The following is a 17,033-nucleotide window of genomic DNA, read 5'->3' as shown; positions in this document are numbered from 1 at the left end:
TTGTATAAATATATGTTTTATATATTAATAAAAATATTCAAACAGAAAGCTCGATTAGGCTCGCGAGCCGGCTCGAGCTCGCTAAGCAAAGCTCGGGCTCGGGCTCGTTTAGTAAACGAGCTTGTTTTTAGGCTCGGGCTCGAGCTCGAGCTCGTTTAAGCTCGGCTCGTTCGAGCTTTTTTTCGAGTCGAGCTCGAGTAGCTCGCGAGTAGCTCGGCTCGTTTGCACCTCTTCAGAACAAGGATATGAGTTGATTAATGTAAAACTTACCTCGAAACAGTGCTCTAAACGAGGAAACGTTGCTTCAATTCGGGTGTTTAAACTTCCAATTAACAAAAATCAAGCCGTTTTAAGCACCGTTTCGAGGTAAGTTTTACATCAATCGACTCGTATGCTCGTTCAAATCAAAATCCGTAAAACATTATTTGTAATTCGGAAAAAAAAAATTTAACTCTGTTAATTTTTTTCAAAGGTAAGGCTGCCGCCTGCCTGTAGGATTATTCATAGGTGGGACTCTCAATGGCAAACCACCTCTAGGTAAGATTATTAAAATCCAATTTCCCTTTTTTTAACATAACTCCATAGTTTTGAATGGTTTCGCATATAACAAATCATTTCAGAAAAAAAAAAAAAAAAAAAAAAAAAAAAAAAGAATCATCCAATTTTTTATGACGAGTTAATCCAGTGAACCGATAGGATGACCGGTTGAATGTCCAGCTTCCAGAACGTTGCTCATAGGTAATAACTAACAAAGACAATTTATAAAAGTTGAAAAGTTAAATACAGCATTGCCCACTTCAAAAACCATCCAAATGATTTTGAAATCAAAAACTGGTTTTTACATCAGAACACATTCTGAAAGATACATCAAGGATCACTGATTTCATAATTACCATGACTCGGTTTATGGGACCAATCGGTAATCACATACAATTCCACACGAACAATGTTTTCAAGGGGCGTCAATTCTGTACATACAAGAATATTTGCAGTTGTGTTACTTTGTCAGTGAGACACTGAAATACATCCGCCAATGATCTTCGTTAAATGGCTGAAAGTTGCATTCAGGTACAAAGGAATTTCATAGCATATTCATTTATCTGGTGAGCGTAGGTCTAGAAGTTTGTCCCGCCACATGGCTGCAGGAAACAGCTACAAATATCACATACCGGGGTCTTTCCAATGTTACAATTCAAATCTTCTCACAATTATGTTAGAATTATGGTTTTAGAAGTAATGGAATATGTCATAAACGGTTTGGCAGTAAACCTTTTTAACTATATATATTTATTTTTGTATTCGAACTTTAAACAGGTTGACAGGTCGACCTGTTTAATTAAACGGGTTAAACAGATCAACTTGAACAAGACCTGTTTATTGAACAGGTTCGAAATACAACTCAAAACCTGATTATTTTCATGTCAGGTCAGGAATTGCACCCCTAAAATCGATTACCCTCCATTGACTAAACCCGAAAACACACCCTTAAGTACCTGCATCACTGTATCTTTCTTCCTTGACAGCAAGATTCATTTTTGTAACTAAATCAAGCTCCTCAGAGAGTTCATCTGGACCATCTATGGCACTGTTAAATGCATTAATTCCAGCTTAGTGACATAAAAGGGTATTTTGGGGGATTGCGTTATGGAAGAATAACTTAATAAACATTGAGAAAAAGGTGGAGGTGACACCTGTCCAAATATACGTCATATGTAGGTTTTCTACCAGGCAATTTCCCCGTCTTGTAAACGATCTTAATAGCATCAGCCAAGACAATTTGTTTGCTTACATAAATTGGTGCCTGCATAAACAGTGATGGTCAGTCGATGATACAAGAATTATATACAAATCAAGTAAACTTACAAAATTGTGTGCAAGTGAACCAACGAGAAAAACAAAATAGCAATAAAAGAAAGTAGAGATGTGTTTAGTTACTCTGCATCGTTTAGCAACATTTATGGCATCTGAAGGACGAGCATCCACTCTAATATCTTCTTTGCCGGGCTGCAAGTTAGAAGAAATCCGATCAACGTTAAAAGAAATGAATAATATATTGCATTACTTCATGTTCAGACGTAGCTATGTGATACATTCTTCGTTTACCTTGTGAAAACGTATATTTGCCATGTAAATATTACCCACTCTTTCTGTTATTTGTACCAGTTTCACCTGAAATAACAAAATAAGAGAGAAGAACAAAGGTGACGTTAAAAATATGTACATACATCGCAAGGCTGATGACGAATTTTCAAAATGAAAATATTAGTCAACTCTGGTTAAATACATGCTAAGAACATCTCCTTACTTCATAGCCAAGTTTCCCAACAATATTTCTCACAAGCTGAAAATGGTTTGGGGTTCCCTGCAGCAGCACAGAAAACGAATTAATACGATTGCTAGATTGAACGTACCCTCTTTGATAATTAACAACCTAAACCTCATCTTCCAGAGAGGAGCTTATAAGCTTTTCAACTGCATATTCCCCTGCAGATATGAATATTAATGTCAAGTTTTATTGCAATCAACAGATCCAGTGCTAATATGTAAAATGAGAGTGAAAAATGTTACATAAGTAATTCTATATTTACCTACAATAATTGGTAGCAGATAGTCTCCATCACAATCGCAAGAAATCTTAAGAAATATGGTGGGACTTCGAAACTGGCTAAGAAGCTCTGGTCCAATTGTTGGGATGTTTCTAGAACCTTTACCCTGACCCGATAAGGGGAAAAAGTTCTTAGTGGGTTGCCATTTCATCACCTCTTGATATCCTTGTATACGCATCTGATGGTGCAAGAGAGTTTCTGCACGAAAAAAAAATCACATTCCTTATGATATAACAAGGAACAGAGAGCACATTTGCATTTGTAGCAGTGTTTCACCAAGGACTTGCTAATAACATATATGAGATCATATTGCCAACTGTTGTTGTCACATTGTAAGCCACTATTGTTGCAAAAATAAGAATTAAAATATCCGCTACCTTTCAGAATCAATTACCATTACCATTACCAATAGTAATAAAACAAGAGGATGTGTACAGTAATGAAAAATCAGTAAATGATGCATACATTCAACAGTTTACACATAGAATACAATACCGAAATTATACAAGATCCAATCATCCAAACACCTTTTATGAACAACAAATTCACTTGCACAGTTGCACCTAAAACACAAATTCTCAGACCGCTATACATACCACAACCTACAAAACTAATCACTAAAATCAACGACCTCATCTCAAACAGAATAACTTCAAACTTCAACAATTTACAACACCTAATGCTAATAAACCTAAAGCAAGATTGGACACAATCATAACATTTAACAAAAGTAGCAATAATACACCTATCATGAGAAGTTGAGAACAGCAATTTACAATACCTAATCTTAAACAAATTAACTTCAAACTTCAACAATCTACAACACCTGATGCTAGTAAACCTAATGTATTATTAAACACAATCACAACATTTAACAAAGTAACAGTAATAAAACTCTCATGAGAACAGCAATTCACAACACCTGATCTTAAACAGATAACTCCAAACTTCAACAATCTACAACACCTGATGCTCATAAATTAACCTAAAGCATTATCAAACACAATCATAACATTTAACAAAGTAACAGTAACACACCTATCATGAGAACAGCAAGTTACAACACCTAATCTCAAACAAATCAACTTAAAACTTCAACAATCTACAACACCTGATCTTAAACAATTTAACTTCAAACTGCAACAATCTACTAACAGCAAATAAACCTAAAGCATCATCAAACACAATCACAACATTTAACAAACTAACAGTGATATACCTGTCATGAGAACAGCAGCTTCCAAGTAATCATCACTGTCTTCATAGTCGTAGTCTCCAGATCTTCTATCACGAGAATAATTACAAGATATAACAATCGGTTTCAACGATCGGCGACGATAATGCTTCAGTTGAGAAGTGGAAAACGAAATCGAAAACGGCGATCGTCGGAGGTGATTAGCGAATAATGTTTGATGATCGGAGAAGTCGCCGGTGAAGATCCGAGCACAGAATTGAAGTCGGAGCATTATGCAAAGAGAGATTCCGGTGTAGGTGAGGTAGAAACGAGGGTGCATATAGGCGTGTTTATATTATAAAAGATTGAAAATGTTTATGAAACGTCGTCGTTTGGAAGATATCGTCTTTATCCAAAAAAGTTGTTTTTGAAGGAAAATTGTAGGATTTTAGTGATTTATCCAAAAAAGTTGTTTTTGAAGGAAAATTGTAGGGTTTTAATGATTTTTTAGTTGAAATGGTGAATTGTTATTTTACTTATTTTTACGATTTTCTTTTGTAGATTTTTAAACTAGTTTGCGACATAACATTAACCGAGCTAGCTAAGTCGACTCGAAATTAAAATCAAGTTGGAGTTTTAAACTTGAGCTATGCTTAATTAAAAATCGACCTGGTTCGCTTGATTCAATTTGCCAAAGAGCTAAAAAGAAAACTTAGATAGCCAAAGGATTAAGTATGTAAGTTACACAATTTATTAATTCTTGTAATGGTTTGTCTTGCCTTTATAGAGTATGTAATCTCTTAACTTTTGTTCGTCGGATAGATGAATTTTTTTGGTAAAATAGAGGGCCATTTTAGGGATTTTAAGGGGTTTGAACGCTTTAAAGGATTTTACTATGTGTTATTTCTTAAAATGTATGTAAAATTACTTTGTGTGTTTTAACACTTGTTATTTCTAAAAATGTATGTAAAATTACTTTTTTGTCGAGATATCTCATTTTTTTACCTAACTTATGGTGTTTAGACAGGTATTAGTTACTTATGATATCCTTAGATGTTCTGCAACCTACATGATTAGAAAGTCAAAATGCTACTTTAAAAAAAATATATCTCAAAAAGACTAATTCCTAGCATAAATCATAATTGCTAATTTGATATATCGGTCTTTACATGTGACCCACTCACCATTTGAGACCCACTCACCATTTGAAGAAACGTGCGATGTCGTTTGATACATTCTTGATTTTTCATATAGTATTTCGATTTATATGGTTTAAAAACACCTTTTGTAAATTGTAAACAAACATTTAAAATGGTTCATGACAAAGGTATTTTAAACCTGACTTGTTGTCTATTGGCCCATTTTTATTTGCTTTTTCTTTGCTTTCGGTTGTATAACATATATTTTCTTTATATTATTTTCATGATACAGATGTTTATATATATATATAATTTTTTTTTTTAAATTCGGGCCCTATTTCGAATTGGACCCAGAGCGGTCGCCACCTAGCACTTGCTCTGGGTCGGCCCTGAGAACGGCCAAAGCTAAAAGCTGGTTTCAAACGACCTCAACCAGCAAAAATAAAAACCTTCTAAACCAACCTACAACACATCTTGGGCGTGTGCCTTGAGTCTTTATAGTGATTGAAGTAGGAACCAACCAATATGAACAACATGAAATTTTTATAAACAATGCCAAGTAATTGCAAGATACATAAGAAACATGCTATATAGATACGGCTCAGATGCAAACAGCAGTTAGACCAATCGATATATGCTTGCAATACATAGCCTACCCCTCCCAGACTGGCCATCTCAGCTCCCAACAACTTGGGCCCTTATAAACAAGTTGTTAGTGTCCGCCAATTGAACTACTGCTTGATGGCCATGAACCCATGCATGATGCTGTCATAACAAAAGCTCCTATTCCATAAGTTGAGCATGTTTACGCGGTTTGGGTGGAAGTTTTAGCAGCCTGATCATCTCATATGTCCGTGCGTCTCTTCCACTATAAAGGCAAAGATCCAGTGGGGTCAACCCATCCTATTGCCATCACAAAAAATGTCAATCCAAAAGGTAAAAGAAGTTTCGAGAGAGAGAGAGAGAGATAGAGAGTACTTGATTTTTTAGGGTCTTATCGGCTTGCTTGATCAGGAGAAGCCTAACCACATCAGTTCTACGGGCTTGGACAGCTAGATGCAGTGGGGTCCACCCGTCCTGTAATAAACAAAACAAAGACATCCGAAACGAATGACAACAAGCCAGGATGATGAACATAAAGTAACATAGAGCGTAGATACTTCAACATACGTTGTCCGGAAGGTTTATATCCACGTTATATAGTAGTAGGACTTTTATCATTTGAGTTGATGCAGTGCGTACAGCATAATGCATAAGGGTAGCACCGTCCTGTTGTCGTTAAAAAAATCATACCATATCACAATTCTGTATGATACACTATTCCTCTACACAAAGCGATATAACCCAGCTTTCAGAAACAGGTTTATGCTTACTTTGTCACGAACAAATGGATTGGCTGAATTTCTTAGTAGATAGTTGCAAATAGCGTGCTTTTTTCCAAGTATTGCTTTGTGAATTGCAGTAAGTCCCTCCTGCAAAACGATCACGAATGAAAGCTAAGACCAGTATCAGGATGTGGAGACGGTAAATTCACATTATTTCAATTTGAGAAATAGACGATAACTGGAAAAGGAGAAACATTAACCTCGTTAGGGATGTTAATATCCGCATTGTATCTCATCATAGCGTCAACAAGGTAAAATTCTCCTGATGCAGCAATAGTGTGTAAAGGTTGCCATTTTCCCTGTTCAGAAAGTCAACAACAAAAGGTCAAAATATAATATTCCCTCCATTCCATGGACACTGCAACATTTTTTTATTTTCAGATTAAATTTTCAATTTAGTTAATTGTTCGTTATCTTAAGTTTAACTAAAGAATACATTTTTTGAATAAAACTGAGTCAACAAAATCCCTAAATTTTCTACATATCTAAAAATACTAACAATTAACATGTAACGATGAACTTACTGAGGTGGCAGCTGCTAAATCAGGAACCCGTTTATTCATAAGGAACTTCTCGTCCTTCGTAAACAGCTTACGAGGACCTAGACAAAATTATAACAACACAATCATATCAAATCCAAAGTCACGAGATCCAAAAACAAAAAAAGAACCAATTTTCTTCAAAAAAAAGGCGTATGCAACATCGCAACTATATTCACAAAAACATTCACATCAATCCTAAAAACCATCTCATTAATTCTAAACCATTTTCATCAATCAGATTCCAAAACAATCACAAAAAATAAAATTCATTCTCACTAATTTCAATACCGACAAAACAAAACTCACCATCAGGATCCTTAGCAGCCTCAGGATCATACAACCCCGAATTCAAAAACTGCGAAATATCATCCAAACCGCGCCCATACACCGCCATTTTCGGGTTCCTCGGCGCCACTCTACTATCCCCAACCCCCCTAATTCCCCCACCCTCATCACTCCCATCTTTTTCACCTTCATCTTCCTCCAAAGACTCAGGATTATCCAACACAAGTGGCTTCAACTCCCTCAACTTTGCAGCTTTATACTCTTTCGCACTCGCGTACCCCATTGGTATCGGTTCCAACCCCTGTTTCCTCCTCTGTAACCTGCTCCCAAACTCCATTTCCTGTGCCATTTTCCTCCGTTCTTTTTTTGTAATATTAATTTCCGCTTGAACATCTTTCCAATTCGCCGGAATTAAATCCTCAGGCTTCACCTCAACCTTATTCTTATTCTTACTACTAGTGTACACTTTTTGTTTCATGGGTTTTGAATCCTGAAGGTGAATTTCGGGTTGAATGTAAGGGTCTTCGAATATACCTTCTTCGAAAACTAAACAGTCTCCGATTACGTGTTCGTCGTCGTCGTCTTCTTCGTATGAGTCGTTGTTGTTGGAGAATTTTAGGGGTGAGAAGGTGGGTTTACGGAAGAAGAATGATGGGGTTTTGTAGTGAGAGAGAGAGGAGGTGGTGGTGGTGGTGAGGAGAGAGAAAGCGGTTGGGGGTTGGTGGAGTTGGGGGGTTAATAAGGACATCGTTTTGCTCTCCGGCGCCGGTGGAATATGGTGCCGGTGAGGAAAGGGGATGTGAGTTGAAGATGTGGTGGGTTGGAGTAATCGGGTTAAGATATCGGAGTCTGACTGACCGTTTTGTGGGAGATAGGCTAGGGTGTGTGTGTTTAGTAGACCACTAGACCCTTGAGTAAGTTTTAGAAACATAATTTTTTAGAGTTTTTTTCCATACTAGTGTTAATGAAAATAAATATTTACTATTTTAGTGTTCTCTCAAAACTATTTATTAAACTGGTGTTTTGATGTTTACCTTTTATTTTTATTAACAAATAAAAGAAGTGGAATTTTTGAAGAACTTTCCCCCAACTTTTTTGTTGAATACTTGAATCAATGCCCTTTCATCTTCAACAAGCCATCACCGTCATCCATATCTGATGTTGCCATCATCCATATCTTCTACCCCCTTTGAATCACGCCATCGCTAAACTCTAGAATCGATCGACTTCCCGCCAGCGTCATTAAAACCAATTTTGATGATTTCTTTGAAGTCGATTATAACGGGCCCTTGACGCCATCACTGAATAGATATTTCGATGACTGATTGAATCGACCTTATCTAATTTTGAGGATTTCATAGTTTTAAAGAGAGAATTTTTGACCAATAACCATTGAACCAACATCTGCCAATGATCAAGTGTTTGTATGTTTGTAATTTCATAGTTTTTTAATTAATTTTAAGTCATTAGAAATTAGAAAGATTGAATCTGTTTGTTTGCTCGTTTGTGACTTCATAGTGTTTTGACTTTGAACTAAAGATTTTGAGGATTTCATAGTTTTAAAGAGAGATTTCATAGTTTTAAAGAGAGAATTTTTGATTCATAACCATTGAACCAACATCTGCCAATGATTGAGTGTTTGTATGTTTGTAATTTCATAGGTTTTTAATTAATTTTGAGTCATTAGAAAGATTGAATCTGTTTGTTTGCTCGTTTGTGACTTCATAGTGTTTTGACTTTGAAGTTTGAACTAAAGATTGAATTTGTTTATTCTTAACTTCAGAAAAACATCTATTTTGTTTACACAGAAAGATTGAATTATGTAACTTACATTTGTGGTTTCATATTGATTAAATCATCGTTTGGAACCTTAATCATATAGTGATTGATTTTGTGATCTCACATGTATTGTTTATTAATTTTTCTTTATTAACTCACACTTCAAATGAATAAAAAATAGAAGATGAATTGTTTGAATACAACAAACAAATAGTGTAAAATATTGGTGTGTGTACCCACTTTACACTTGTGTGTCGAACTTCTAAGTTCGATTCATTGGTTTACAAAGACACAGGTTTGATGTTTAAAGTTTTTTTATCAAATCCGATGAATTTTTTTTAGCTTTACAATTTAAAAAGAAAAAACACACAAATTTACATACGACGATATGAATAAACAAACGCAGCATGCAAATAATATAATAATTCTTGTGTGGTACAAAACTAAAGAATATAACAATTTATGTTTTTTTTCATCGATGATATGTTAAGTAGTCAAAAATAACGAATCTTACAACCTACATCACCGTAATTCACAAATATAGAATAAAAAATCAAGCCTACTAATCTTCGTTGAGAAAAGATGAGTCATCATTGTTGGCTCCATGATGATGGTAAGGAAAGTTTTCATCATTATCGAAAGAAAATGTAATAAAGAGTTTGAAGTCATGTTATCCTACAACTCTTTCATACGCTTCTTCCAAACATAAACCATTTCCAATGTACTAAAGAGTTTGAAGTCATGTTATCCTACGACCCTTTACTACGCTTCTTTCAAATTGTGTTTTTTTTATTTGTTTTATACTTTTACCATAGCGACAGAGCATTTTAATACTAAAAAAAACTTGATGGAAATGCTTGCCTTTGTTTTCTTCTTTTGTTTCTTTTGTGTAGATAACATAGTTTTATAAAATATATTGCATAGTTACGTTTCAATATCAACACATTACATATCATGATATTTAAAGAGGGTATGTGAAACAAAACCAAAACACGCTTTATTAGAGTAGCCACCATAAACTTCAACCAAAAAACAAAACGTAGCAAAACAATAACCATTTTAACAATTCAAAACACACGCTACTCACGTAATGTACAACAAAATGGCACATCTATTCACCCCCTACCTGCTCAATGCTTAAAAACCTCGATAACTGAGTAATACACGCGTTTTCTTTTCATTTGGAACCTATGAACATAAAGAATAGAGTCGGAGACAGACTCATGTGGTTAAAATGTCGGGAAGCGTAGTCGAGTGAGCCCCGATTATTTTACCACCAAGATCCGGGAAATTCTCATACTCAGGCAATGAACGCACGTTCCCATTTGCGTCAATTTCTAAAGGATACTTGAGGATATGACCCTGCAGCTTTGTAAACTCATCCGCTGTGTATCGTTTCCAGTTATCTTCAGCTACTTCGTTAACCCTCTTCACACACTCCAATGTATTGGCATCCTTGTAGCATTCCTCTAGCAAGCCAAGATGCTCCGCCCACAACGACATTCTATAGCCATAGATCTGAAATAAAGCACTTTTTTGAACTAATTCTTTAAAATTGATTTTAAAAGAACAAAGAAAATCAGAAAGCTTGAAACCTGTCCATGTGGATGTCGTTTCTTTGCGGCCCAAGTGTGATGGGGCTGATATGAGCCCATGGCTATTTCTGTGTCTTTTGAACCAGCCAAAGATCTTTGATTAATGTTGGCAGATCCCACTATTACATACTCATCATCCACTATCATCCCTTTAGCATGCACGTATATCATAAAACGGTTGAACTTTTGTGAATCAGAGACCTATAATACATTATTAGAAACCAAAGCAGATCAAGAAGCATTCAAAAGTAAACAATTTAAAAAGGCACGAAAACGAAGCAAGAAACCTCAGAAAAGATTTGGACAGCAAGCATAAGGTAAACTTATTCTAGAAAGGTTAAAATTAATTATTTTGAGAATACCCTGTCATCTGTAGGTGCTTGGGTCATTTCTGTAGGCAACTCTTCCCGTTTGCCAAGACAATAGAAATTCAAATAGTCTTGAGGGTGTGCATCTAGCTGCAGGGCCTTGATTTCATGTGCTATCACGAGATACATTGCTTCCATCGTCTGGCTCTGCATGTTAGATGTCAAAGTTCAATAACCAACGAAAAATCATAATAACCAAATAAACCCATTTTTAAACTCATGTTGAGAAAGGTTTTTACTTTATGGTACAAGTATATGTGAGCTTTGGAGGCTAAAAAATGGCAATACCTGCCAATAGAGAATCTCTTGCACAGTAGCAGATGATGGAACACCCTCGGGCCACATGGGTATGACGACATAAACTGCAAACCTCTCACCGGCTCTAATCTTACTAACAATTTTTAGTGCTAACTCCATTGGGATCAGATTATCAGCACCTAATAATTGGAAAGAAAGCACCACATTTGTAAATATGTTGCCAAATAAAAAAAGAATGTAAAACAATAATATCATAATGTTTTGAGTTGGAGAGGCTCATGTAGATTGATGTGTATCTTGAAACATAATGTTGTGTTTTGAAAAAAAAAATGCAAGTATTACCTGCATCTTTATATGAAGGCCATGCATATGATGATCCAATGAAATACTGGTTTTCAATATAAATGAAATGCTGAGCTGATCGGATGGCTTGGATATATGCTGTCTGGATACTTTTGTCTATCACGAGACTCTTTGAAGTAATAAGATTCTGCAGCAGCAAGTAAAATATAAAGTATACAGTTGAGCACAAAAGGTGTTTAGAAAGGATGAGAAGAGGAAGAAGATTTCAATTATTAACCTGTGTCTCACAAACATCAAAGGTTTTGGGAAATCCCTTCAATGATCCAGAATCAATAGACCGAAAGATCTGTAGCAAGTAAGAGAAACTCATGAGATCAACTTACATTTATTAAATATCAGTTGGTGCAAATGACTTGTGCTAACCTGCACATGCCAGTTATCTGGATGATCTTCCTTTGAAACATGCAATAATGGTTCATCTTCAGGAACAATGGTGTAATCTCCATGTTTTGGAACAGGGTATTTAGGACTGACGATCCATGAGATGCGCTCGATCTTAATCAGTGCATCGTCTTGCCATTGGGTCATTTTTTTGGCAAGGAGTGCAAATTCTCTCCACTTGGTCGCTTTTTTCCAACGCTGTTCAAAGTTCAGCAGTACATCATATGCAGCTGGACCGTCAATCTTGCAGTGCAAATCATGCCATGGCTGCCTCGGGGCCTTGGTTCCTGCCTAATTTATTAGATAAACAAAAGCTGAAATTAGTGAATTATATGTGGGAAAAATATGATTAACATCAAATTATCAAAACAATTTAGCAGGATGGATACAAAGAGGACCTGTACGCCGTTACAGGTATGTTCCTATTTGATTGGGTTTAACATAATCACAAGGCTACAAAAGTAGATGCATATAAGTTGATGCATCAAACTTCAATCATAGTTGTTAATGGTGAATAGCGACAAATAGTGATAAGGTACCTATATGCTACATAGCGATACACTAGGAAAAAAAAATACGTATATTTTACATCAAAATACCCTGGTAACAGCTGCCTTAAATTGACAATGAGTTTTGCTATCAACCAAGTGTATTCGGTTCTCAATTAAATTTTAACTAAATTTTTTGTTGGCTAAACAAGTTTGTTAGTCTAACTGATTGAATATTTGATCAACAATTCAGCCTTTCCAATATTATCTTTTTATATTTTGAGATTAGAAAGGAAAAAAAAGGCACAATGGTTGAGGGTTCAAGTGCACCTGGTATAAAGGTGCAGGTAGGGTGTGTATGAGTTAGTTTCTTGTTAAGAGAGGAGAGAACAAGAAAACTATTTAACAGTACCAATACAGAAAAAAAAATATAGAGTAGCATCAAGTGACCAAACAACACAATATTAAAACATGGGCAACAAAGTGAAAAGGTTCACTCACCGGGTAAGTCGGCTGGTGCACATCGTCAAGAAAAACAGTGTCTAGATCGTGAAATAACCTATGCTCAGGTGTGTCATAACGGCCATCACAGAGATCAAGACCACCTATAAATGATGTAACCTTTCTATTGTTACCAGCAGCCTGTGTATCTACAAGAACACATTTCTGATGATGTGTAAAAGCGGTCCCTACAACCTGAAAAATGATCAATAAGATAAGCAAAGTAACAAACGCCAATGTATCACGCAGTACACAATCTTTCACAAGTACTTAAACAGATTAATGTGTACATGTTATACTATGAGTACATCAGAACATAGAATGTTTAGATAATTATATCCAATATATACAGTGTAAAGAACTGTTTCACACACATGACCAAACCTTGAAAGCAAACAATACATGCCAAGTAGACTGAAAATTACATTAAAGGGCATCCTGGTCACTCTTCATGATATATTGATATGTTATGGTGCGCATGGAATGAAACAATTAATCTAAACAAAAACCATAGAGATAGATATTACATTATACTGTACAAAAATCATGAGAGGAAAGAGAAGCACTTGCCTGTTGCTTAAAAAAGCTAAGTTTGCTACTTCCATACCGAGGAGATAGCACACACGTCACAGAAGAATGCTTGAAGAACTTCCTTGTCTCTTCATCATGAGTTGCCATCACTCCAGTCTGCATCAAATTATCAATAGATATAATCAAGAAAACAGATTTCTACACACCAGCATTTCATTTTCTTTACAACTTTTAATTATTTGCAAAAGTAATATCTTAAATCTGCTCAACAGAACATCTTGCTAAATAAATTCTCAAAAATGTAATGAAGAGCTTACAGTTCATCCAGTTAGGATGTTAAAGTGCCTGAGTGTTTTTCTTTAGTCTGTATCATGTGTTACACATCCTATTAGAAACACATATGTGCACTAGACTAGCCAATTTATTGCCTTCCTATGCACATTGACAACCCCAGTGTTCCATGAAGCTAAGTGAAGCACTATAAGTTCCAAATTTTCTAGTTTCAACTAACTTCCAACAATTCCTGACTTTTTTCTATGAAACTCTTCACAAAGTAAATAATCATCAACTAGAAGAACTTCCCTTTTAATACACAGTATTTCCCTCTCTAATGAAATTCAATTACTGTCCTAAAAGCCCTGTTTCACATCAATCATCTACTAGCTCCCTTGATTCCTACTCATCTCATAAATCAAAACCCTAAATAACAGTCCTTCCAATTAACACTTTAACTTCATACAACAAAACTTAATTTAAGCAATTAGCAAGTAAAACTATACCATTTATTCGAAGTTCTCACCGTGTTTATGAAGAACTTATCATGGGATGTCTTATCATCCCAAACCAACAACAAAACCCGAACGCCTTCTTCGGACTTATACTTCAGCAACTCACCAAGTGTCAAGTCCCCTCCTCTCGGCAGGGGTCGAGTCGGCTCTCTAATCAGTTTAATCTTATGAAAAACAGACCAACCAACAATATATATCATATGATGAGCCTCTGTAATAGCATAACATATATCTTCCCAACACGAATCATGCCGAAACACCTTCCCCCCATCCAATTCAATCTCAGGCATCTTACACTCCGGCCTCACATGTGCATCCTGATACAACGTCACCTGAGAACCTTTCCTCACCGGAAAATAAGTATTCCTAACACCTTTATGTTCCGGATCACCGGCAATACCGTGCTGGTAAAGCGGATTCTTATCACACGGAATAAACTTCAATTCGATTTGCAGCTCCGACTCCTTCCTACGCGAATTCTCCATCGGAAACCAACCGGAAATCACGTCACCGGCGGCAATCTTCTCCGCCGGAATCTTAACCGTCCCTAACACATCAGCACCGAACACGTCATCATCCTTCACTTGAAACTCCAAGTTAGCAAGCTCGTGAGCTAATGGCACAATAAACCGTTCGTTCCACCTAGGGTTTTTCGAGTTCTTCAACACGCGCGTACGCGCCACTGTAGCTTGCGGCACCGAAACCTTCACGTACGGATCACTCGTAATTATTTTCCGGCCACCGGACCGGAGCTTCGTGCTGACGGTTCCACCGGAGGAGTTATCCTTCCGGCAAGCCTCGAACGTTACGCAACGGCGGATGTGACCGGTGAATACATCCATGTTAGGTAAGTTTCGTGCTTCGATAATGTGAAGCTGTAGATCACCGTGTAAGTATACAACTCTCTGTGATGAATCTTCCGCCATTTTTTCCGATCAAAAACACCAGATCGTTGACAACGAACCGCTCGTTTTCGATTGATTAATGGCGGAAAGTGTGAACAAACACACACACACTCACACAGCGTGTATGTATATGTATATGTGTGTGTATGTGAGAGGTGATTTGTGTTAGGGTTTCGTGTGAAGAATGTATTTGATTTTGGGGGTAGCTGGCGGATATGGCGGTTTTGAGTTGAGGGTGTAGGGACCGCGTAACAGCAATGCGTATGGACAATCATGTGTGTCTTATCTGTATTTATTTGTAAAAGAAGACCTTTAGGTTTGGATTGTTTGCAACTTGTTTGTAAAGTTTTTAAGCAAAGGTGCTCTACCTTTTTTCTTACTTTTTTTTTCTTTAAGTAATTTGCTTTAGTCTACTTTTTGTATTAGACTTCTGAGTCCTCTTAACTGTTTATCAGGTTACATGTATGGAATAGAGCCCTTTCGGGTTTCATTACGCCAGCTCAGTGTTACGTCTGCGTCACGTAAACAGAATTTCATTGCCTCATTCTAATAACACTCATAAACCCTCTTATTAAGAAGAGTGAGAGAAATAATACTTAAACAAAGTAGATTGGTTGAAAACATGGGTTCCACCACTTTCTCTATGTTAATAATCATTATGGGACGCTATTGGCTGCAGTGGAGGGAGCGTCATCTCATACATTATAGCCTTATTATCTATAGTGTTGTGTTTAAATAAAGTTGTTCAAGAGAAAATCAAATACAAAGATCTAAGTGATGTTTATGCGTAACTAAAACTGACTGAATTGTTTAAACTGAAACAACTTTTATTGGTTACAATATGTGTGGTTTGTATGATTTGGGATATGTTTTATGGTATGGAAAAACTTGGGTTTAAGTGTTTTAATAGTTTGTTCACTAGTTTAGAAATTTGAATCAGTTAGACATTATCATCTAACATTTTTTTATCATTTTGGAATATGTTTAAGTATAATATTTATCAATTATTTTTTCATTTCTAACTAATAATACAAACAAATGATTTGGAAGCTTTTTTTAAGGGTTATTGGATTTTATCACCTTCAATTATCGGTCTTTGGCCGTTGCCACCCGCAACTAACATTTTGACACCTGGCACCCTCAATTTGACTTTTTGTTTGCAATGGCACCACCCAATTAAATCTGCACTAACTGGGTTTGATTTTTGTTCGACGTGGCACAGGTTTGCTAAGTTGAATATAATTACGTGGCGATTATGTGTATTCTCCTTCTTTATAACACAGATTGACCAATAAAAACCCTAATTTCATCATCTCTCATCTGGGTTGCATTTTATCTCACCTATATTCTTCAAAACCTAAAGGGTAACTAAATCTCTAATCTTTATCTTAATTTGCACTTAACCCACAATCATTCTGTCAATTTATGACCTATTTTCATCTTTTTGATCAAATCTCAAAGCTTACAATTCTCCACCGGAAACCCCACTTCGTCGGAAGAAAAACAGGTCTCCGGCGACCGCAAAGTCTTCTCACAGTAACGATTTCTGGCCCAGATCTGTGTAACCGAGTAATGAAACAAGTCTCCATTTGTTATTTGCGCTTCGTCTTCGTCACCGAGTAACGATTTCCTGCCCAGATTTGTGTAATGACAGTCGGTATGGTAAGAATGGTGGTCTGATGATGAACATGGTAGGAGTTTCTGGTAAGAATTCACTGTTCATTATTCAGTCAAATCCATTTGAACAACTCAAATGCGGATTTAATGATTGAATTATTGGTTTATGTTGTTGATGTCGGCGGCGTAGACACTTCCTAACCGCCAGTTAGCGATGTTTACATGGTGGGGATGGTTGTTGATGTTGGAATGGAAGAGAGGCAGGGGTGAACTTGGAATATGGATGGTGGTTTGGGGTTAGGTAGATACAGGTTAGTGTGGGATGGTA

At 36.3% G+C, this 17,033-nt stretch overlaps 3 protein-coding genes across 3 annotated transcripts; all 3 read right to left on the bottom strand.

Annotated features, from left to right (window-relative positions):
* Nucleotides 1-788: 788 nt before the first annotated feature.
* Nucleotides 789-4,135, bottom strand: LOC110878502 (bifunctional nuclease 2). The gene is made up of 9 exons (XM_022126815.2): nt 3,826-4,135; nt 2,589-2,804; nt 2,438-2,484; nt 2,306-2,362; nt 2,104-2,169; nt 1,936-2,004; nt 1,692-1,801; nt 1,494-1,585; nt 789-1,139 (listed from the first exon to the last, which is right to left on the bottom strand). Exons 1-9 carry the CDS (start codon nt 4,118-4,120, stop codon nt 1,093-1,095), a joined length of 999 nt encoding a protein of 332 aa, XP_021982507.1. The 5' UTR covers nt 4,121-4,135; the 3' UTR covers nt 789-1,092.
* A 1,310-nt stretch (nt 4,136-5,445) lies between these two features.
* LOC110878504 (ankyrin repeat domain-containing protein, chloroplastic) lies at nt 5,446-8,035 on the bottom strand. The gene is made up of 7 exons (XM_022126817.2): nt 7,153-8,035; nt 6,829-6,905; nt 6,505-6,603; nt 6,293-6,391; nt 6,090-6,188; nt 5,898-5,996; nt 5,446-5,822 (listed from the first exon to the last, which is right to left on the bottom strand). Exons 1-7 carry the CDS (start codon nt 7,877-7,879, stop codon nt 5,703-5,705), a joined length of 1,320 nt encoding a protein of 439 aa, XP_021982509.1. The 5' UTR covers nt 7,880-8,035; the 3' UTR covers nt 5,446-5,702.
* Nucleotides 8,036-9,885: 1,850 nt separating this feature from the next.
* LOC110878503 (phospholipase D delta) lies at nt 9,886-15,339 on the bottom strand. Its single transcript, XM_022126816.2, has 10 exons — nt 14,195-15,339; nt 13,435-13,551; nt 12,865-13,059; nt 11,858-12,166; nt 11,712-11,780; nt 11,474-11,621; nt 11,162-11,310; nt 10,868-11,020; nt 10,506-10,706; nt 9,886-10,428 (listed from the first exon to the last, which is right to left on the bottom strand). The coding sequence occupies exons 1-10, from the start codon at nt 15,107-15,109 to the stop codon at nt 10,132-10,134; spliced, it is 2,553 nt and encodes an 850-aa protein (XP_021982508.1). The 5' UTR covers nt 15,110-15,339; the 3' UTR covers nt 9,886-10,131.
* Between the last annotated feature and the right edge of the window lie 1,694 nt (nt 15,340-17,033).

This window comes from Helianthus annuus, chromosome 9 (assembly GCF_002127325.2).
Source record: "Helianthus annuus cultivar XRQ/B chromosome 9, HanXRQr2.0-SUNRISE, whole genome shotgun sequence".
Classification (NCBI taxonomy): domain Eukaryota; kingdom Viridiplantae; phylum Streptophyta; class Magnoliopsida; order Asterales; family Asteraceae; genus Helianthus; species Helianthus annuus.
This window is presented reverse-complemented; position numbering and strand designations above follow the sequence as displayed.